The sequence below is a fragment of the Argiope bruennichi genome, chromosome 6 (genome assembly GCF_947563725.1).
Source record: "Argiope bruennichi chromosome 6, qqArgBrue1.1, whole genome shotgun sequence".
Classification (NCBI taxonomy): Eukaryota; Metazoa; Arthropoda; class Arachnida; order Araneae; family Araneidae; genus Argiope; species Argiope bruennichi.
This window is the reverse complement of record NC_079156.1, coordinates 103,782,880-103,805,920: the sequence shown is the minus strand read 5'-3', so window position 1 is coordinate 103,805,920 and position 23,041 is coordinate 103,782,880. Positions and strand designations below refer to the sequence as shown.

The 23,041-nt window shown below is 29.0% G+C and overlaps 1 protein-coding gene across 4 annotated transcripts; it reads left to right on the top strand.

The window, feature by feature from the left end:
- The first annotated feature begins 35 nt into the window (after positions 1 to 35).
- Positions 36 to 23,041, top strand: LOC129971608 (AP2-associated protein kinase 1-like). 4 transcript variants are annotated; one of them, XM_056085543.1, is made up of 16 exons: positions 36 to 327; positions 692 to 867; positions 2,021 to 2,139; positions 2,549 to 2,654; positions 4,124 to 4,263; positions 5,511 to 5,632; positions 6,943 to 7,024; positions 7,222 to 7,354; positions 7,441 to 7,544; positions 7,642 to 7,724; positions 8,580 to 8,734; positions 14,030 to 14,222; positions 15,314 to 15,537; positions 16,387 to 16,482; positions 18,489 to 18,554; positions 20,822 to 23,041. In XM_056085543.1, the coding sequence occupies exons 2-16, from the start codon at positions 741 to 743 to the stop codon at positions 22,684 to 22,686; spliced, it is 3,615 nt and encodes a 1,204-aa protein (XP_055941518.1). In that variant the 5' UTR covers positions 36 to 327; positions 692 to 740; the 3' UTR covers positions 22,687 to 23,041. The 4 variants fall into 4 exon arrangements, with proteins under 4 accessions (XP_055941518.1, XP_055941517.1, XP_055941516.1 ...); XM_056085542.1 differs by having other exon boundaries at positions 13,970 to 14,222; XM_056085541.1 differs by having other exon boundaries at positions 13,967 to 14,222.

Sequence of the window (23,041 nt, the reverse complement as noted above, 5' to 3'; positions counted from 1 at the left end):
ACTGTTTATGGCCATTGCACCACGCAATGTCTGTCCAACACCAAACGTAAGTAATGGGCTTCTTCCTGAGATTGAACTGAAAGATCTGATTTTGCTTTTGCGGGGGCTGTTATGCTGGACGTACGCAAATGAAAGAAACTGTGAACGTTAAATATATAATAATGAAAATTATGTTTTATATTTCTTCATGATTGTATGCCAATTCTGTTACTACGCTATCAAATTATTTGTTTAGTTAATTATGCCTTGGTTGTTTTCGACCCAAAACATCTGTAATAATTTGTTTATCGAAAGGAAACTATTCTGGTCAACTTTTGTGATCGTAACGTAAGTCATTTTTCATTTTCTCTGTAAATATTAAAATTAAGATTCCTCTTACTAATTATATAAGCAACATGATTAATATTTTACTTTAATTCTTTGTTATTAATCGACTTTAAAATATATTATTACGGATAAATTTTGATAACTTAAAATTATTATCTTTATCTACTTATTACTATTTTCTTTACTACGCATTTTTACTTTCTTGTCATTCGTTAACATATTTTAAAATTTTATGAATTGACAACTGTATACAAGATGTGTTTCGTTTTGTGATCTAAAATTCCTTAATTTTAACGCACGGTAATTTCGTTTTGTTTACATTTGTACCGTTTGAATAAAGTTAAGATTAGTTTTGTTATTCTAGGTTATGTAATTAAAGTAAAAGTTTTAGTTTGAGCATTTGACTCATCAACATGAAGAAATTGTTTTCGAGATTTGATGCCCGTGGGGACCAGTCAAGCAAGGAACCCAACACCTTTATTGGGAAAGTGTTTACAGTTGGGAGATTTTGTGTAACAGTTGAAGATATCATAGCTGAAGGTAAAAATCATTTAAAAATTTTGTTGGTGTTTTTTTTTTTAATTGTCACAACATTCATTCAATTTGTTATGATTTCTGGAAATATGTTATTCAGCCGTTTGATTGCTTTGAATTTTTGTAAGGAATTAAATCTTTTAACCATCATTTATTGTTGTTACTTTCTTTCTTTTTCTATCAAGAAGAGAGGCATGAAAATTGTGATATTTATATGACAGACAAAATTATAGAAATAATATTACAATCAGTATATATCTGTCAAAGAATAGCTAGTTTAGATTAACTCTTGCTACTGACTTATGGACATTTTTTTAGGTTAAAGAAAATATGTAAACATGTATTTGTTAAATGTAAAGACACTTACAATTTTCTGAATGAGTTATATTTTACAATATATAATTTTTGTTTTATAGAATATAAATTATGATATTTTTTATGTTTTTATAAATTAATATTTTCTAATCAGAGTCAATATAAAAGGAAAAATTATTATTGTTCATAATCAAATAAGAAAGTTTTTTTCTGTATATGCAAATAGAGTTGAGTAATTGGTGCATAAGAGAATAATATTTAAATGCTGTTTATAATTTGCCTAACTCCATTTATCATTTTCATCAATGTTATTCTTTGCAGTATTATTTTATTTTTCTGAGGAATTTTTAATTTAATACTGCACTTTTTTATTATAACCTAGTCATTAAAGATTATTGTACAGACATATTGATTGATATATTGACTTGATTGGTCAATAAATGTAAGTTTTTAAATTCTTAAAACTTTGAAGAGGAAAGTTCTTGATGAGCCCTCTGATTATATGGATTTAATTTTTTCATAGCAAAATAATTTTTTAAAAATTGTCTTTTCAGAAACATTTTTGGGATATTTAAATTTATCACCTAATTAGTTACATATAATCTTTTTTATTGTTCTATTTTGAAATTTCTTTGATTTTTTTTTATTTATTTATTATTTGATTGATTACTAATCTGCTGAATTCTTGAGGTTGTATTTTTCAATTTAATACATTATTGAACTGAATTCCTCTTTGTTATTTAAATTGAATTACTTTATTTAAAAAGAAGTATTTTGTTTTATGAATAATTTTTTATTTCTAGATTTCACCATTTCTTTTGTTTTGAACTTTTATTTTTTATAGGTGGCTTTGCAATTGTGTTCCTTGTGAAAGCTACTAATAATGTGAGGTATGCTTTGAAAAGAATGTTCGTGAATAATGATCATGACCTCAATGTTTGCAAGAGAGAAATAACTATTGCTGTAAGATATATTTTTATCGATACTACATATCTAATCTATATTTTGCTTCCTGTCCTATTTATGTTTTTTTGGTTATATTCATGCATTGCATTCATTGGAATATTGTTGATAATGGTTTAATTTCATTGATGATTTAATTTATACTTGTGCATTTTAGTAGGTTATTTATTAGTGCTTTTATTTCGGTTCCCCTCCCTGTGCATTTTAAAATGTAGATTTAAATTATTTTAGATAAATTTGTTTTATCTTTCATTTTATTGTGAAAATTCTTTTTTATGAGTTAGACATTTTAGAATTTTTCCCCCCATCCTTTAAAGTGCTTAATGTATTAAAATGTTTTATTTTTTATGAAATTGTCTTTTACTGATAGTTATGAGAAGCCTTTTGAAGCTTTTATTTTTATTTTCAGAGTAGTTTAAAAGGTCATAAGAACATCATAGGGTTTCTAGATTCCAGTATTAATCCTGCAGGCGGTGGTGTTTATGAAGTTCTTATGCTTATGCATTACTATAGAGGTATGTCATAACATTATGCCTGCATATTTGATTTTTATTTGAGAGATTATTTTACTGCATTTTCCAAATATTATACTGTTTATAAAACTTTTTTTTTCATTGTCAAGTAATATTTAGTCATTTTTTTTTATTTTAGTTTTAATATCAAATTGATATAATAAGAAACTACTATATATATATATATATATATATATATATATATATATATATATATATATATATATATATATATATATATATATATATATATATAGTACATGTTAAAAATTAGGTTTATTATATTATTGTTGTGGTGCTGAGGAGTCAAAACTGTTCTTCATTCTCATATATTTTAACTTTTTTTTAGTTTATCCCCCCCCTTTAATTACAGATAGCAAAGCATATGAATTTTAGTATAGTTGCTGACTTTGAAATAGAAACTGTCTTAAATCTAAACCAACGTTTATATATACCTCCACTAATAATAAAGATGTGTGCATGTTGGTGCTTTGTAGGACATACCATTTAACGTGGAATCATTAAATTTGGTACTGATATACTTTATAGAGTAGAAATGTCTCTCAAAACATTTTTCTTTAATTAGAATTTTAACTAATTAAAAATTATTAGGGTATTTAACTTCCACAATAACTTTCAAAAATATTATTACACAGCATTAATTATTACATCATTGAAAAATTTAGAATATTTTTTATATTAATTTAAATGTGAAAAATTCCTGAATTTTGATAGTTTATTAAAAATATTTTTAACTATAAATTTCATTAGTGCTTTGCAGTTCAAACCATTTTCCATTATTTCTTCAAATATTATAATTTTCTTCTATTGGTCACTTAAAAAAAGATTTTGCTCAATATTTAAGTAGTTCCCATAAAGAAAAGGAAAGAAAAGTTACAGTACATTTAAAGTTTTAATTATAAAATAAATTAACTAGATGGTTACATTTTTTATAGCAATATGATATTATAGGACTTAATGTCATTAGGAAGGTTCATGTCCATGGTCAGTAGAACAGGTGTATGATTGTTAAAATAACACAACTTCATTGAACTTAACACAACTAATAATAGAACATAATTTCATTTTATTTGTACCTCCACCACCCCCCCCCCTCGCCAGAGTTTGGTGGATCAGTTGTTGCTACTGTCAAATTGTTATAACTGCTTAAAAAATTTTGCTAAATAGAACATTAATATAATTGAATTAAATGCTGAAAATTATGTCAATAATATTGACTATTGAAGTGCTCAATAAAGAATTTTGTTTTAAAATATTATTAGCTATTTTATATATTATACTGTTTAAAATTATATTAGTAGACAAAAAATAATATGTTATGGTAATTTTTTGCCAGAAAAATTCTGTATAGAGGAATATTAACTTCCTCCATTCTTGAGGTTACCAACTTCTGAATGCTGAAACAAAAAATTAAAAAAGGAAATTATTTAATTGCTAAATTTCTAATTTAGGTCATGTGTTGCAACTTATGAATGAGAGATTACAGTCTGGATTTTCTGAAGCAGAAGTTCTCCAAATATTCTGTGATGTGTGTGAAGCTGTGTCACGTCTACATCACTGTCAAACGCCTATCATTCATAGAGATCTTAAAGTATGTTAGAGGAATATAATTATTTTGATTTTAGTATGTTTTTCTGCAATATTTTGGAATGCTTTTAATTATAATTTTTAAAATCTAGAAAGGCTGCAAATACTACCTGCTTTTGTGCGATGGATAAAAATCAGCATATATATATAATAATAAAAATATTTTTATAGCATATTTAACAAAAAGTGTGATGAATATAACTGTGATTTTGTATGTGTGTAGCCTAGCTGAAATTATGCTGATTTTTGGATATAATCAGTTGAAAGGAATGCATCCAAAATAATGCTCAGTTCACTTTATTATGTTACGAAGTATAAAACACATATTGTGTCACTCAGTCATAGCAGACTAAGAATCATGAGTCAACTCCAGTTTCTTTGTTTTATAGCATAGTATTATTTTACCTGAGGGGCCAACCTTGTGGGAATTATAGTTTAATGCAATAATAAAGGTACAATATAATAATAAAGATTGTGTTTGTTTGCATGAAAAAAAATTCACATAGAAAGAACTCAAAATCTCACTGTGTATTTAGAAATTGCTTTTCCAAACCAGATAAATTAGTCTATGAATAGGAATTGTAATTATAGTGAGAATTCTGTTATTATGCCCTAAATAAAATTATTGCATATAAATTGGTACCTGCAAGTAAAGCTGAAATTAAATTGAAAATAGTGCATGATAAAATGTATTCTGACAATGCACAGTAAAAGTAAAACAGCAGTTGCCAATTATTACATGCCAAAATGTCATAACTTTCATTTTAGTTTGGCATATTTCCAATCTTGGAACATCTTCATTCTATTTAATTTTCACTTTTTTATATGACAATGTAAAATTATTTATTGCTATTCTCCTCTTTTTATGGCATCTGATGAAATTTAGTTTATTTGTAGTTAATTATTCAAATATTAATGTTACTCAATTTTATATTGATAGCCTGTTACTCCAAATGTAAAAGAAAAAGAAAAAAAAATTAAAAACTTAGAAAAAAGATCTATATATTGATATCACTAATAGATTAGAAAAAGATTGCAGAAAGATTTTTTTTACTTTAACTCTCTTAAGAAAAGGTAAAATTAAATGTCATATGAAATGTTTCTTTATAATGATTCTATTTTTATGTTATAAATGTATTGATTATAATAAACAATATTGAGGTAAATGGAATCTAAAAAATGGATTTAAGTTGATCCCAAAGAAATAAGAGACCTGAGGTGACTAAAAGAAAATACTTTTGTTCTTTTCAGGTTGAAAATATACTTCTTAGTGATAGTGGCAATTATGTTTTATGTGATTTTGGAAGTGCTACTGCTAAAGTTATAAATCCACAGACATATGGTGTAACTCAAGCAGAAGAAGAAATCAAAAAGTTAGTAGATTTTTGCTTGAAAGTTGGTACCTATAACTGTTGTGTTTAAATTTATTAATAATGCTACATATTTGTTTTTATGGAAACTGTCCTTCAACTAATTGGGGAAAATGTTTGTGCTTCCTATAACATGGAATATGCTATTACTCATTGTCAACTAACACTAAATATGCATATCTACTTGGTTTGATATGGAGTCATGGGTATCTTAATGTGAAATTATTGATTAGCATAACTGGAATCGGATCATTGGAGGAGTGATGTCGAAAGCGAATCAGATGGAAGCAGTCATGTCAAAACATTATGGTGCATTTTGGATATTTTTGATTCTGCATAGGTGAAGAGATTTCTTCTGCTTACTATGAGAAGATGCATAGAGAATGGAGTGAAGGGTAATTTGCATCATCCAATGGGATTGATTGAAATACTTCATGAGAAAGTTTAAATGTAAAGGAATAATGATATGGGTATTAAAGGATTCATATTGTTTTGTTTTTCAAAGGGTTAAGAGTTAATAAGATTCTTAAAGGAGAATAATGTATGTCTGATACTCACAAATCACTTTGCTTTTGTAATCTGTCTAAAGATAATATTTTGACTTCTATTGATTTTGGTTTTAGTTTCATATTCCTAATCTGGAATCCTCAGGATATGTCTTAACATAGCACTTTATTTTCCTGGGACATTTCGGAATTCCAAGCAAATGCGGGATATAATTTGCACAAATTATCTCAGAATTTTTTTCTTTACACATTTTATAGTTTCAAGTTAAACCTTTATCTAAAATGATGCCAAGATATTTGGTATCCTAGGACAAGGGAATTATGGTATTATTTATTCTAATTTTGAATTTCCCTCAAAATAAGAGCTTTCTTTTAAAAATATATATATATATATATATCTGAAATACATTTTGTTATAATCGGAGCCCTTCATTTAATTTAATTTATATAAGTATTTAAATGAATTTGAATACATGAATCCCCCCCCCCCCCATTTCAAATTAGTATTTGGGAATGTATATATGTGTACTCGTTATTTTAAACAAATTTATGAAAAATTGTTCTGAATTCATTTAATAAATAAATATGTCTGTTATATTTTGGAAAGTGGAAATTAATTTCTGAATTTTACCAGCAATATCTAAATTCTTAAGGTTTTTTTTTTTTTTTTTTTTTACTTTATGACTTGATAAGTATTTTAAAATATATAATCTGTTAGAAAAATTGGAATTAATTATAAGCTGCTCTATTTTTAATTATTAAAGTATAATTCTGCATAACTATATTAATCCCTTTTATTCCTTCTAGGTATACAACTCTGTCATATAGAGCACCAGAAATGATAGATTTATATTGTGGTAAACCTATCACAACAAAAGTAGATATATGGGTATGTGCTTTTCCGTTTATTTATTTTTGAGGCGGCAATTTTTTTCTCTTCTTTCTTACAGTTCTTTTATTATTTTTTTCCAGTAATAAGATCTTTTTATATATTAAAATTGTTATTTAAGGTTGCTATGCTTTGTATAATTTCAGTACTCTTTAAAAAAAAATTATTTTGCATTTGGTTTTTAATCTGAATTACAGGCTCTTGGATGTCTGTTGTATAAGCTGTGCTTTTTTACTTTGCCTTTTGGAGAAAGTGCTTTAGCAATTCAGGGTGGCAGTTTTAGCATTCCAGATAATTCCCGTTATTCTAAACATATTCATTCCTTAATCAGTAAGTAAACCATGTCTTGTATTTTGAATTTTCAATTTGTTTATTGTTTTTTCCATAAATAATGTATGCTTAATTTCTTGTCTCAGGGTATATGTTAGAAATAGAACCTGATAAAAGACCAGATATATTTCAAGTTTCCTATGTAGCTTTCAAATTAGCTGGTAAAGAATGTCCTGTACCAAATTTAAAAGTATGTATTAATATTCTTTAGTATATAATTGATAATGAATAAAATTTCTAACTTTGTGAATGTTTGTACAAATTATTCATGATATGGCCTTTTTCAGAATTCACCCATTCCAGAAATAGATAAATTACCATCTCCTCAAACTGAAACTGAGGCAAAAAAAGCAATTGCCAAACAACAAAGGTATATTTTCTCCAAATTTAAATAAAGTTTAAATTTTTGGTAAATTATATAAGAATTGATAGTTATGTTTTAAGAATTATTAATCAGATTTGAATATAGTTTGAGATATTTTATTGTTGTTGTGATACTACAGTGTAGTTTCTCTGTTACTAAATTCAATATTATCAACATATATATGCATAAAGAAAAATATTTATTAATTTCTTTAGTTGGGGAAATGAGTAATTTTTGCTGTTGTATTGCAGAATGTTGAGGATGTGATTCAAATTTGATTTTAAAATGTATTACGAAATATATTTAAATTTTTCTCTGGGAGGCAGTGAACTTAAAAAGAAAATTTATTGATTCATAATTTTCTATATTTCTCAAAAAAAATTTTCGAATATTGTAAAATGAAGAATAAAGAAGATGGTAGCTGTCATGGTTTTCTAGAAAATTATCAACTATTATATAAAGTTTTAATGTCTTCATAATTTTTTCCAATAGTTTTCATTAAGAGCATGAAGTCAATTGTAAATTGGACCGATTTTTAATCTCTTATCAGTTTTATTTTGGGAAACTTTGCACTTTTTAGTCCATTTAAACAATTTGTATTCATTTTCTGTTAAATTTTAGAAATTGATTTTTATTAATTTTATTAAAATAATTAAAAATCTATTTGATATTGTATTTTAAAACAAAGTATTGAAATATTTTTTAATAGTACAAAACCTGATTTTAAAGGGATGAATCTGTAATGTATAATTTTTAACATCAAAATAACATACTTTCTGGAAAAATGCAATTTGTTGTTTAATAGAAATAGAATTGTTTTCAGAAAATGCTTGATATTTAAAAAGTACATGATTTATTTAGGCCAGCATCTACTCCCGTGGTGGAAGGCACCTCAGTTGCTCCCCGCCAGAGACCAAAGGGTTCACAAGCTCCTCCCCCTGGTGTAGGTAGTCTGACTCTCCTACCCCAAGCCACTCCTAATTCTACAAAAAGAATAACTCCTACTACACCTCATGGTAGGAAAATACATTCACTGTTCTATAATTTTACATCTTTTTATAAAATAGTCTTTAGATTGTTTGTGTATATCTTTATTTTTACTGAAGTAAAGGAAAAATCTGTTGCCTAATATGAATAAAAAATTATGCCCTGGATCTCATAAAGAATGTTACTATATATGTTATAACATATTGTTACTTTGTTTTGCAGACTTAATAGTTTTACCTTTTATTAAACTTTTTTTCTTCAATAATATTAATTTAAAAGTCTTTTATTTTTTAAAAATATAATTTATTGTATAAATACAGAGTGATACCCTCTAATTCATGAATAATTTATCAACAAAAATAAGTTGAAAGTACTGTTAACCATTTTCTTTGTATATAAAATTATTTATTATTATTGTACTAAGAAAATAGGTAATGTAGAATTTATGGACAAATAACTTCATTTTTAAATGTAGGCATTTGCTGGCTTTTTACTTTCCACTTGAATTTAGCTGAAAATTTTGGTTATTTTGACCTGTAAAAGAAAAAAGTCCAAAAAAAATTAATATGGCTCTTCCCTGGACATGTATCACTTTAAGCACTTTTATCTTGTTAAATTGTACTTCCTTCTTTATTATAACTAGCAGTACCCATACAGCATTGCCTGTGGTATAACATCTAAGAGGAAAAATTAGCTCTAGACTTAAGTCTAACCTCCACTCGATATGACATGGGAATATCATGCGGGATCAAAAAGTTATTTAGAAATCATCAAAAATAATTACAAAACAATTTTTTATAGCACGTATTCAGAAATATTTAGAGATAAGCTTGATATACAGTTATTTGGCACCTTGCAAGGTTGGCAATTTTTCAGTATCGCTGTTTGGCGATGCATTATTTTTTGGCAAAAATAACTGTATTTCAAAGCTGTTTCTAAAGCTGAACAATATGGACAGACTATAGACATTGTTCCTATTGAAACCGAGGTATGATTTCTGTAATCCATACATGGATCGAAATTCAGGACGAAGTACTCCTTTTCGGATCAAATATCAGAAACATTTGTTCTTTCACTTCTTTTCCTGTGTCTCAAATTTAAATGTCTTTCTCTGTCAGCAGACAGGCGAGATTTATTCTGTCTCTGTTATTCAATTGCAGTGCGATTTAAAGAGAGACAGAAGACTCCCCTTTGAAGAAAGTGTGGACATTCTTTCTCCGATATTCGCTAATCTATTTCTTTCCTTTATATTTTCATTATTGCGCAACAAATGGAGCATTTTGACATTTTATATGCTCCGGCCAAAGTTAAATTTCCTTCTTTCGGGGATAACGAGATTTGAATCGCTGTTTAAAATCAGACGTAAACAAAGAAATGTATCGCATATGAATACCACAACTCTTGCTATTTGCACATGCGAAGTTAGAGATTTCTGCTCACACGCAGAAAAGTTCAAAGCACATATACCGCTGCTTTATGCATGCGTGAATCATAGTAGGAAAATGGTTAAAATCGCAATTATGAAGCTCCTTTTTTTATTGTGATATAACTTCATTATACAAAAACCTTGCCCAATAAATCCTTACAAAATGGTACAAATATTTCCAAAATTAGTTAAGTATTTCTCGAGTTTTTTAGGGTTTCGACATACAGATGCTTCAGGAGACTTCATTTTATACTATATATGGATATTGGTGTAGTTAATTGTTCTTTCTGTTTACTTTTTTTTTTAATTATCAAATTATATCTGAATATATTTTCAGTACTATAACAAATTTTTATTTCTTAGATTTAAGTTTTAATTTTTTTTCTAGATTATATTTTTCATATCTTTTATTTTGGTTGAAAAGGACTGATAATGAGCAGCTATTTGGCTTTCTTGTTAATTAAATTATTTGTTATGGTTGATAAGATATTTTATAATTGAATTGAAATCATTATTTTAGCCAAGGATTCAGGAATCAGAAAATAAGAAAAAAAATTTTCTTTTGCTTGATAAACTAATGAATGAATCTACTTTTATATAAAAATTTTATAGAAGAAAATTTGGTATGTTTTTATATATTGTGTCTAATATTTTTCTGAAAAGAAAAATCATTCATTTATTTAGCAATTAATATTTTTTTATTCAGCTTAATTTGCATATCCAGTCCTATTGCTTGTGATTCTTACCTTGCACCTTAGATAGTATTTTCGAATTATTCTTTACCTACACTTGAGCATTTTGAGAAAAAAAACATATGCATGTATTTCAATTGAAGAATAGAATAATGCTTTTTAAAAAGTATTTTTGTGTGAAATGATAATATTTTATGCTATATTTTTGAGATTTTTTTATTTATTTATTTGTAAAGGCTTTGTTTTGAAAGCATTAATAGATTTTTTTTAGGTTGAATTTTTATTCTATTTTATGTACAATCGTTATTTTTAAACCCAAATGTGCATTTGATCCTATTAAATAAATTTCATTAAAATATTTCATATAAAATAAGTTTTATTCTTGCAAATAACTTTAACCCTTTCTGGATGGGAGGCCTCTATTCAAGACGCAAGCACGGGACAGAGCATATGTAAAAGGAATCCTCCCATAAAATGGGGGTTTTGCGTTGTTAAGTCTATGAAAAAAACAATCGCAAAAAATAAAGTTTAAGTCTTAACGTCTTCGTTTTTACTACCTTTTAAATTATAGTTCATTCATAATACAAATACATTCTTTTAGATTATTAGTTCATCCATAATACGAGGACATTGTTTTAGATTATTAGTTCGTTCATAATACGAGGACATTCTTCCACTGTCAAATCACATTTTCTTGCCATAATAAGAGGAAATCAAGACTTTCCGTAATAAAAAGAGAAGTATGCGAAATATATCCTAAAGTTATGAGAAATAAAACAGAACTGAGGGTAAAACCTGAAAAGACTATAGTTATAAAGTAATAACAAAAAAAAAAGAAGAAACTCAAATGATTCTATCAAGTGGAAAGTTATACAACCTAACTCTGTTTATTTATATTGCTATTACTCCCCTCCGTTGCAACAGCTGATGTGTAAAATACCAAAGTCAGGTTGAATATGAGCAAAGTGAAAGTCAGGATACTAAAACTATATTTTAAAAGTAATGGACACATGGAGCTATCTAGTGGCAATTAAAAATTATTCCAGTTTAAAATGCATATATGTATCATCATCTTATGAGTTCGATTTCCAGAAATGCACCGGTGATATGCCCGGCTACGAGAGACATTCGTAGTTTATGCATATATGACACACCCATCATGAAAGGGTTAACCCTTCAAGACCAGCCCGTAGAGAACAAAGCGCTCTCAGAGGACTGAATGCTTTGAAGTGGAGCGTCTTTACAGGCCTACACAGCTTTTGCAGTTAAGCCTAATTTTACCAAAAAAAAAAAAAAAAAAAAATCATATTAATAGAAATGAATGAAATAAGCAAAACACTCAACTTTTAACTACACCCATGAAAACAAATATTATAAACATGAAAACAAAGTTATAAATTTAACAATTCTATTTCATTCTCACCTACAGCAACAGTCTTCTGAATGCATTTTCCCATGTTCTAGTAAAAAAAAAAAAAAGTCCAAAGGAATCAACAAGAATGCTGCATTCGCTTTAAATCATTCCGTACTGTTTTTGTTTTACAAAAAAAAAAAAAAAAAAAAAATGTTTATGCCAAAAAATCTATCAAATCTAGAAACCCATAACAGAAACCAATGCCTTCCTGTAAATGAAGGTCAAACGCCACACAATTGGACTGCTAAAAGTTTCACTTTTTTCAAAATGAGAGACAAAATAGAACTGATCAAAACATACAAAATACTATGTAGCGATCCCGAAACTGCAAACGACAAATCGATTCCTGCTACATAAACCAATAAACATTCCATTGTTTCCCCAGTCAGTCAAAATATAAACAGAAAGGCAGAGCAAAATAAATCATGGCCCTTTAAATTTCCAGTCCTCTTGAAAGAGACGAATGCATGCAATTACTTATGTGTTTAAATACCCCAGATCAAATAAAAAAAATGAAAAGCTACCAAAAGCTTATATTGAAGATATACTTCAAAGTCTGTGAGATATATTTCAAAGCTATAACAGAATTCAACCGCCAGCTAGTGCCATTTAAATAAGACATTCCAAATTGAAATCTTATATGTGATTATTGGCTCCTGGAGTGGGAAAGGCTCGTCACATATACGAACCATGGGTTCTGAAAGGAGACTCGCATGATCTCATATATATGATTGTGGTCCTGAATGGGTTATAGAAAATATTTTTTAGCCATTTACCCTAAACATTGGTATTGCATGTGGCGACTTTGAATCTTTACTCTAAAGAAAGATTTTTTTTATATTTATTCATCCATCTTCTTACTAAACTAAAAGCCTGTATCAAACATTTTTTTCAAAATTTCTCCATTTTTTCTCTTTACCTTTGCATAACCTGGTATCAATGTTTTCCTCTGTATAGATATATTTTGTGTGCTTCTCGTTTTGTTACTGAAAGCCTTGGTTTCAGTTTATTATGGCAAGAAAATGCTATTTCTGAGAGAAAGAATGTGCTTGTATTATAAATGAACTAATAATCTAAAAAATATAGCAAAAATAACAACGTTGAAACTTTTTTTTTTTTTTTTTTTTTTTTTTTTTTTTAAAGTTAGGCTTAGTGACACAAAACCCTTGTTCTCTGGGATGACTCCTCTCGTGTACGCTTTGTTCCGTGTGTATGTCTAGGATAAATACCTCCTGTCCCAAAAGGGTTAAATAATTCCATGCAAATATTTCATATAAAATCATTTTAATTCTTACTAATAACATTAAAAATGTTCTATTTATCCTTTTACCTTAAACTAACTTTGATATTGCATGTGGTGACTTTGAATCTTTACTCTGAAGAATGATCTTTTTATATTTATTTATCCATTTTCTTACTAAACCAAAAGCCTGTATTCAAACATTTTTTCAAATATCTCCATTTCTCCTCTAAACCTTTGCATAACCTCATATCAATGTTTTTCCAGATTTGGCTAACTCTCCAGCATTACTTCTACCCCCTTCTGCTTGTCAATCTAACATATCTACTCCAGTAACTCCTCTCGGCTCATCGTCCCAAACCTTTCTCCCTCTCAACCAATGCCTCACTCCGACAACCCCCCAAACCACTGTGTCTGCTCCGTCTCTCATCAGCCCCTTTACCCAAAAAACTTTCCTTGTGCCTTCACCGTCTTCTGTCTCTACTGCAGCAGCGGTGCTATCGTCCCCGGAATCCTCACAACTAGTCACTCAACGTAAATCCTCCACTACAGATGTAGAAGCAACTGTAGCTGTAGCACCCCCTCCCCAGTCAGCGGCCGAGGAGCCACGGAGTTACCTGGCAGCTGCATCCATTCCGGAGATTTCACCCCATAATTTGGTGTCTGTGACTCCGCCTCCTTCTCCTACACCCAGTCAACATAGCCACCACAGGAGAAATGCTAGTGATACTTCTGCTTTTGATAAGTGAGTTTATTGTTTTATATTTGTAGTTGGTTTTCAATTTATAATAAAACTTCAGCTTTCTCATCTAATATATTTTTAACCTGTTAAGTACCAAACCTGTTTTTGTGCTCTTTCAGTCTTCCGTAGTATCAGATTTCTTTGAAATGCTGACAGTCAGAGGTCTATTGATAAGACTGTATGCATTTAGATGCTTTCTTTTGTAATCTTCATATTAAAATTTAATTCATAAAAAAATTAACAAGAATATAATGTTTGCTATTAATGATTAATGCAGCCAGAATAGTAATTAATTTTCAATCAATAGTAAGTGATATGGCCTAAATAAAAGCTACCAAATCTAAAATTTTGAATGAAGATAGAAACAAAAATATATCAATATCTATATATTGGATGGAATATATATATATATATATACTGTCAATTACAAATGACTGATGCAGTCCAAACAAGAATCTCAGTCAATGACAAGGCATTTAACATGTTAACAAATGAAAAAAAGAGTTGAACTCATTGGCTATCAAGGTAAATATTGTAGAATAATTGTTAACAGCAGCATCATTGACATTTTTTCTTTGTAGAGGAAGATGTCAATAAATAACACATGGTTGTCAGTGTCAGTAGAGTGGTTTGTATTGAGTTTCAAAGATGTAAGATGTACAAAATGCAGCTTCCAAAAATGTTCAAGCAATTAAGTCCTTAATGGAATTTTCCAAAAAGATATATTAAAATTGCAATCCATCAGAAGAAAAAAAGTCCTATAACTTTGAAGTCATAAGCATTTACTAAGAAATAAGTAATGATAAATGAAAAAAAAAAATCATTTTAAATTATTTAGCAAAATTTTCTAAACTATTTACAATTGATTATTTTCTGAATTGAATTTACTTACAAATTTTAAAGAAGTTGTGTAAATTTTTGTGACCTTAATATATATTTATGCTGAATATATTAAATATATTAAAAAGAGATAACTACCTATAACTGAAGAAGGGTACAAATCAATTTACTGTTATTTACAATTTTTCAAATTTTTTTATTAATGTTCTAATAAATAGTGTTTTTCCCCCCTCCCCACTTTCTTTTTTCTCCAGAAATGTTGCTAAAGAGATAACTCAGTTTTTGACTCCTTATGAGACTTCTCAAAATCATGCAGTAATGGCTAATGAAGCACCATCTACTGCAGCCTCTCAACAAAAGCATTTAAGTGATTTGTCCCAGTGGAATCCTTTTATCAACCCAAATACTGCGCCAGATCTGGCTGAAGATCAAGCATTTGGCCAAGAGTTTGATAAAATTCGTCGAGGGTCCCAAAGTAGTGAGTTGAATTTTTTGCTTTCGATATAATTTTTATCAATTGCTTATATTATTAGAATCAGTAATTTCTCAAAATTAACATACAAAATATGTTCATTAGAATACATGTGACTTTATTATATTTTATTGTGTTCAGGAATATTATTGAATTCAGCAAGAATTTCTGTTTAAAAATACAGTTATATGATATAAAAGCTTATAATCTCAAGTGAAATTGCTCTTACGTTTAAAAAAAAAAAAATCCAATTCATGCTTCTGTTGCATTCCTCTTTTTTTTTTTTTTTTTTTTTTTTTTTTACTTGGTCTTTCAAATCTTAAATTTTAAATGCCAGATCTGAAAAAATTCAATATTAACCGTTCTTCATCATATTAAATAAATAGATACAACCTATTTTCTATGGCTACTGCAATAAAACACCAAATCGTGTAAAGAAAAGAGCCAAAAGTAGCCAGACTAAAAGCAACCATACATACTTTCACTTTGGAAAGGATATGAAAGCCACAAACTAAATGCAAGTAATTCTAGCATGGTGTCCTTTTAATAGCAGTCATCATGGAAATTAAGATGTACCAATAAATAAATAATGCAATTTATTAAAATTTCTTTTCATTTATTCTATTCTCAAAATGTATAACTTTTTGATAGTAATTCTCACTATTTTTTGGAGTCGGTGGGTTCTTTTTTAAATCTATAGTTTATATTTTTTAATAGTATCTGTGTGTTATGCAAATTATTTTTTGCCATTCATCATCTCTTAATTGTTTTTAAAGAAAACAAGAAATATTAGTTTTATAATACATTATATGCAATAAATTATTTCTTTTAATGTTTGAATTTATTAATTCTTAGGTATTTCTAATGTAAAAAGTCGAGAAAGTCTAGTCATGAGTGCATCAGATTTAACTGAACCTGATCCATTTGGTGCTGCTCCATTCAACTTAAGTGGTAAGTTTTCAGTTTATGATAATGTTTAGTACCTTCAAGCTATTTTTAGTGTTAAATTTAATTATTAATCATTTGAAAAAGATGTTAAGAATACAAATTTGAAATGTATTCTGTAGCTTATTATATGCACCAAGGTACTCAGAATTTTTATTGAAAAAGAATTATTTTAATCTGGGAAGAAACTCAACTCGGATATAGAGTGGTCAATATAGGAAGGTTACACTATTATTTAATCCAATTATCTGAATATGGAATATTAATTTATTCAAATTGATTCTTAGCTCATTATAGAATACAGATTATCCATCACTCTTGTGTGTTCATCATTAACATCAGTCTTACTTCCTAAAAATATAAGACTTTTAATTCCATTTTGTTATTTAATACCGTAATTACTTTGTGGGCATTCTCTAAATATTTATTTTAATGAACAATGGAAGTACTTGTCCTGTGACTTAATGTAGCCATTTTGTTGGAACTATATTTAGCAAAGAAATGATAGGGAAACAGCAAAAAGAAAGGCAAATGAATTAAGGTCAAAATAAGCATTATAGCAAGTACTCCTAAACTTTTACTCTATGCATTGTATTGTTATTTTTTCATCATGTCACGTAAAATAAATTTAAGTCCATCACATTATACGCTTTCATTTTTAACAATTGTACATTCATATTTAAGTTGATGTACAGTTAAATCTCTATGCTATCTAAAATTTGTAGATTCCTGCAAAATGAAAATTCAGTATACAGAAATTTGTATTTTAAATTTATCATCATTTTCTTACTAAAAACAATCATGTTTAGTTTATATTTTTGGGTTTAAAAAAAAAAAAGATTTTTAAAAGTCAAACTAGCAAATGTATTTATTTTTGAAAATGTGCAAATAACATTTTTTTTAAATTGTAAATATTAATTTAAAAAAAAAAAAGAATTTTTTTTTTTTTTTTAGTTCTGTTCTTTATCCCACTTTCTACATCTTTTGTTATGGTGAACTTCTCTTTACTATCTCATAATCACTATAAAAAATTAAAGTTAAAATCAAAGGTTCATAAAATGGGAACTAAAAATAGAGTGTAATGCATTGGCAATAGAGTATTTTCATAAACATTGTTTAGGAATTTCTATCACAATAAGAATCTCTGAAGCAGCCCCCCCCCCCAAATGGTTGAATTTATATTCCTTCATACGAATGAAATCTTGAGTTGTTTATTATTGTAATTGAATATGTTCGTGTGTGCATGTAAAATATTTTAACTTTGATTTATTTGACTGCCAGAGTCATGTATGTAGGGAGAAAAAGCGATAAGAGATGTGTCAGTCTACATTGCGATATAAGAGCAAAGTGACAGAAATTTTTCCCTTTGGTGATCTTGGTGTTCTGATTGGGTTTTGTTTGCCACATATTGATTTTGGTAAAGGAATCTTAGGTATCTTTAAAAGATTGTTGTTAACATTAGGGATTTTTATCTTTTCACTCTGAGTGTGGGAAATACAGAAGTCTTCAGTTTTCTAAAGCTTCTATAGAATTAATTAAATTTAAAAAAATGGGAATTGGATCAGAAAACGAGATTGAAATGAATGAACATTTTGGGATGAAATTAGAATGGGTAAGCTACATAAGATAAAAATTAAGAAATTAATCAGAATTTAAATTAAGAGATATTACATATATATAGAGAGAGAGAGAAAGAAAGATTTTGAGCAAACATTTTCCAATATATAGAAATTTTTTTATATATAATATATTTTTAAAAAATTGCTTAAATAGGCATATGGCAGAGAAAAATTTGTCACTTTGCGATATCACGATGTAGACTGAAGCGTCTCTTATCACTTTTTCTCTGTACACAATATCAAATAAATTAAGTTAAATTTCCAAATGTGATATATATAATATTGAATTTAGTCAAATTTCTGTGTATCAAAAAAAAAGTTCAATACAGAGAAATTTTTGACTGAATAATATGTGTAATATTCCATTGTATAATAAATTTGCACTTCTTTTAGGCCCTCCTAAGGCAAATAAAGGAGCTTGTCCACTTCGACCCAATCAACTGCCTTTAGCATCTTCTGGTAAGAATGATAAAAAAGACTCTGCCACACGCTATTCATAAGGCCTCTCTGTTACTGTGTTGCTGTCACTGCACCTCTAGGTGTGTCCATTTCATGGAATTAACATTTTACGACTAATTTTCTGTCTTGCTCTCTGCATCAAATGTTTCTGTTAACACTTCCTTAACACTAAAGGAAGATATTTCTAATTTTTATATACTTACCTAAACTGGAAAAAAACACCTCCCTACCCGTTTGTGAATATTGTGTAGGCAATTTATCTTTTTACTTTTCTATGTGTATTTCTTTTGTGTGTAATGCATGCATTTTTATGTAGCCCATTGTGTTTAATGGAATTTTTGTGTATAACCTTAACATTTAAACTTTTCCTTGTGTTTTGTTATGTTTACTTTTGGCCAAATTTGTGTTTTGTTTTGTGCTTTTTTATAAATGTTTATCTGTTTGTTAAATTGATATTTTATATACAAAATAAAATATTTTTGATGTATTTTAAATAAAGCATTTCAAAATAATTTGATCATTTCTAAATGTGCATCTTGAAATTATTTAATTGATGGTTGAAAAAATTTATATGAATATAAAAGAATATTTAATAGTTTATTATATATCAGTTTATCATGTATGACAAAATAAAATACTATAATCAACAACAAATGTATAGCTAAATAAATAGTATCAAAATAATAACATAATAAAATGCTTTAAAATGCATCAATACACAAGGCCTTTGCAGTAAACCCCAAAATGTGGAATTCTGCCCTTACTTCAAAAATAATTTGCATCCATTACTAAAAACTCAAGGCTAATTAACACCAGTAGAGGTCTTATGGAATGCTTTTTCTTAGTTAACCTCAAATATTCCTGTTGCACTATCCCATTAGTAATAATCCCTATAGTAGTACACACAAAGGCCGTTAAAAACTAACTTCCCTATTTGCAAACCTCTATTAGCTTTAAAGATAATTTTCTTTTTATACTCTCAAGGTAATAAATTTCATATGTCATGAAAAATTCTTTAGCAAAATTATTTATCTGGTGAAATAGTTCTGTAATTTTTAAATTTCTGAAATTTTATGTTATTGCTTTTATCCCAAAAGTAATAATTTTGTCCCTCCTTCCCTAAAAATTTAATTGCTATAGAGGTTCATATAGGGGAAGATATTTTTTACTCCTATTCTCTGTAGTTATCCTTACAAGATTTTTAATTGTATTCTATGATTTTGAAGCTGTAAAAAAGTTTGATTATAAAATAACTATGTATAGTAAAACTTCTCTTAACGAGTGTAATTGGTTCTCGAATCTTATTCATAACACAAAACACTCATTAAACAAAAGAATTATTTCCTTTTGAATAGAATAATATGCTCCTGTTCGAAAAAATACACCAATGAATAATTATGGAATTTATTATTTCTATGCTTCATATATTTTTGGCTGTGTTTCAAAATTTGACAAAAATGAGACAAAGTATTATTGTTCTGTTAGTATCTCTCTCATTTCACTGGAAGGTTGTTGTTCTGTTATCTCCTCCCCTTCTGATCAAATCTCATCGCAACTTTTTGCTGACACAAAATGCAAATTCATAAGCTCTTCAATGCTGTTGCTATCCCATCTCTAGTTCCTTAATCTTGTAAATTAAGGCTTCATGGACATTAGCTCTATCCCTTGGAGTTGCTTACAGTAACTTTATCCAGCCAAAGCTTCTTCCATGTACAAGTAAGAATTCTCTTCAAACAAATGCAATACAGACTGATGTCTGAAATACAGGCCAATCTTAATGTGACATCACGTCTGCTTATCATTCATTCTGCGAAACATCACTCGTTAATGGAGTATTTCACATTTTGTTTTGTTTTTTATGGGAAATGCTATTTAATTAAACTATATATATAATTTATGTATTTATTTTTGTATTTAACTACTAAAATTATTATCGATATTTGATTGCCTTATTTAATCTAATAAGATTATGGTTGGATAATTTATGGAATCAGAATTTTGAATTGCAATGAGGAAAGAAAAAATTTTCATTACTTTCAGTGATAGTGCTCATTAATGTCTTCATTAAACAAATCTGTTTTTTATAAAACGGTATAAATTGGGAACTAAATAATTTGGCCTTTTAATTACTATTTGTCTTCAATCCTTGTAAATACTTGTAGAAAAGGATGATTCCAGTGTGCGCTCAGTTGATGAAGATAACCTTTTTGTCTTCACGGAAAATTTGCTTGATTCTCTTTAAATATAACTCATGTGGTATTTTTTAGGTATGCCTGATCATGATATAACCAGCTATGCACCTTTATATTCAGAGGATACTAACATAGAGCTGCAAGTGAGGCATAGACATAGTAGTGAGAATTCCAGCGCTTCCCATGAAGGCAGCCAAAGTGTACACAGCAGTCGATCAGGGAAGGACCTGTTTTCAGCTACGTTCACCAGAACACCTGCTGAAGACCGATCGAAATATGAGAAGCTTTTGAATGACGACTTTGAAATGAAATCTGCTTTAGAGATGGCTGATGTAAATAACTCTGCAGAGAAAGTTCCTTATGGTAATCCTTCGGGTGTAAATAGTACTTTAGAATGTCCTGTTGTGCAGGAAGATAGTGATTCAATTGGTTCTGCCAGTGACTTGCGAGAAAGGGTGGATTCCAGTGGTGAAGATGCGTCATCATCGTCGTCGACTGCTGCTTCGGATGATGAGAAAACAGAAGATACCAAAAAGAGTGTTCCAATTGATCCGAGCTCAAGCACTGCTGAGTTTAGTACTGAAAAAGCTAAAAAATCTCCAGCAATCTTAGAAAGCATTCCTGATGTCTTTCTTGGGCATACTGAAGGTGGTAGGCCACTTTTGGATGAAGAGTCATCTGAAGATGATCAGCATGAAGCTCTTCTGACAGGAAGTAGAAAAGGTAGCAATTCCTCCTCTCAGGTTGTTTCACCCATGACAGCAATCACTCCTCCTGCCTCACCTGCAGAAAAAACCCGAAGTCTTGACGTTTTTGGTGCTGCTTCTTTTAAACGTCTGGCTGGATATTCTAATCTTTCCAAAGCCCCCTTACTGTCTGAAGAAAATAAGGATGTTGATGTGTTTGCTCAGGCACCGTTCAAGAATCCTTTCAGGGGCTCCAAAGAAAGCTTTAAAAATTCCTTGAAGAAAAAGAAGGACAAGGACGCTCTGATTGAAGGATCAACTGGTGGCATGCTTCGTAGCTCAGAGAGTTTTGGAAGCTCCCAGGCAGTTTTTCTTCCTGATATTGTACCAAGTGCCGAAGCAATCACTGCTCGCAAAAGCTTACCAAGTGTTAAGTACACACCAAGTGATAGAAGTTCACCTACAGTTGCAACATCCACATCTCCTGTCAGTTCTACTGATCTATTTGGGTCTGCACCTTTCTCTGAAATATCAGATTTAAGCTTCCAGCCTAATCTTGTGCCTCCAGCACCCATAGTGTCACAGTCAGTAACACCTCAAGTCAGTAATATTGTTATAACATATCAAAAACAAGTTGCAGCGCCAACAGTTTCAGCACCTGCAGCTCCAGCTCCTATTCCTCCTCCATCCTCAAGCAGCAGCATAATTCGTCGCAAGTCCAATCAGGACCTTTTTGGCGCAGTTCCTTTTAACACAGTGGCACCTGCTTTAGCAAATCCGAAAAGGCTTCCACCTGTCGCACCCAAGCCGAAGATTGCTGCCAGAGTAGCAACTCAGAAGCCTCCTGTAGAAGCAGTCGCAAGTGCTTCATCCATGCCTAAACCAGTGATTGACAATGGTAATATTTCTAGAGATTCCTCTGGTTCTTTTAGCTCCGAATCATGCGAAGAAGCCAAACTAACTTCTTCTGTAGACAAATCAAAATACAAAGAGTTGATGGATGATGAATTGCATGATGAAAATGTCAATGTGCTTTCCTCTCGCCACTACACGCAGCTAAAACCAGTGAAAAAGTCAAAACACACCAAAAAGAAAGAAGCCAAGGAGAAAGTCAGCAGTACCAATGCTTTCTCAAATATGAGTTTTGAAGATATTGTAAGTGATGATGAATCACAATACACGCAGTCCTTTCTGCGTGACAAGACTAGCATAAAGCGAACATCCAATTCCTTCAGAATAGCTAAAATCAATTAATTATTATTCATATGTTATTAAATTGTTATTTGTGAAAGAATTTTTGCATTTTGTAGAGTATGTAATTCTAAAAATAAATTTATTACTTTTGATTTATAGCTTATATAAAAAAAAATGTGTAAAAGTATTATATATTACTACAAACTCTCTCGTGTTTTTTTTTTTTTTTTTTTTTTTTTTTTTTTTTTTTTTTAACCTTGTTACCAGTCATAGGCCTACATATTATGTAGACAAAACATATAGGCCTAGATGTCAAAAAATGTGATTGTCTTGTATATATTATATATATAAATATGATATAGGGGCTGTAGATGGACGTCACAAGACTCGAAAGAAATAAAGAAATATTCTTGCA

Bases quoted from the DNA above. Each gene is read 5' to 3' on its own strand.
- LOC129971608 (XM_056085540.1), top strand. From the start codon at position 741: ATGAAGAAATTGTTTTCGAGATTTGATGCCCGTGGGGACCAGTCAAGC. The intron at 7,025-7,221 runs GTATGTGCTTTT...TCTGAATTACAG, and splicing joins CAACAAAAGTAGATATATGG to GCTCTTGGATGTCTGTTGTA. The intron at 14,223-15,313 runs GTGAGTTTATTG...TTTTTTCTCCAG, and splicing joins GATACTTCTGCTTTTGATAA to AAATGTTGCTAAAGAGATAA.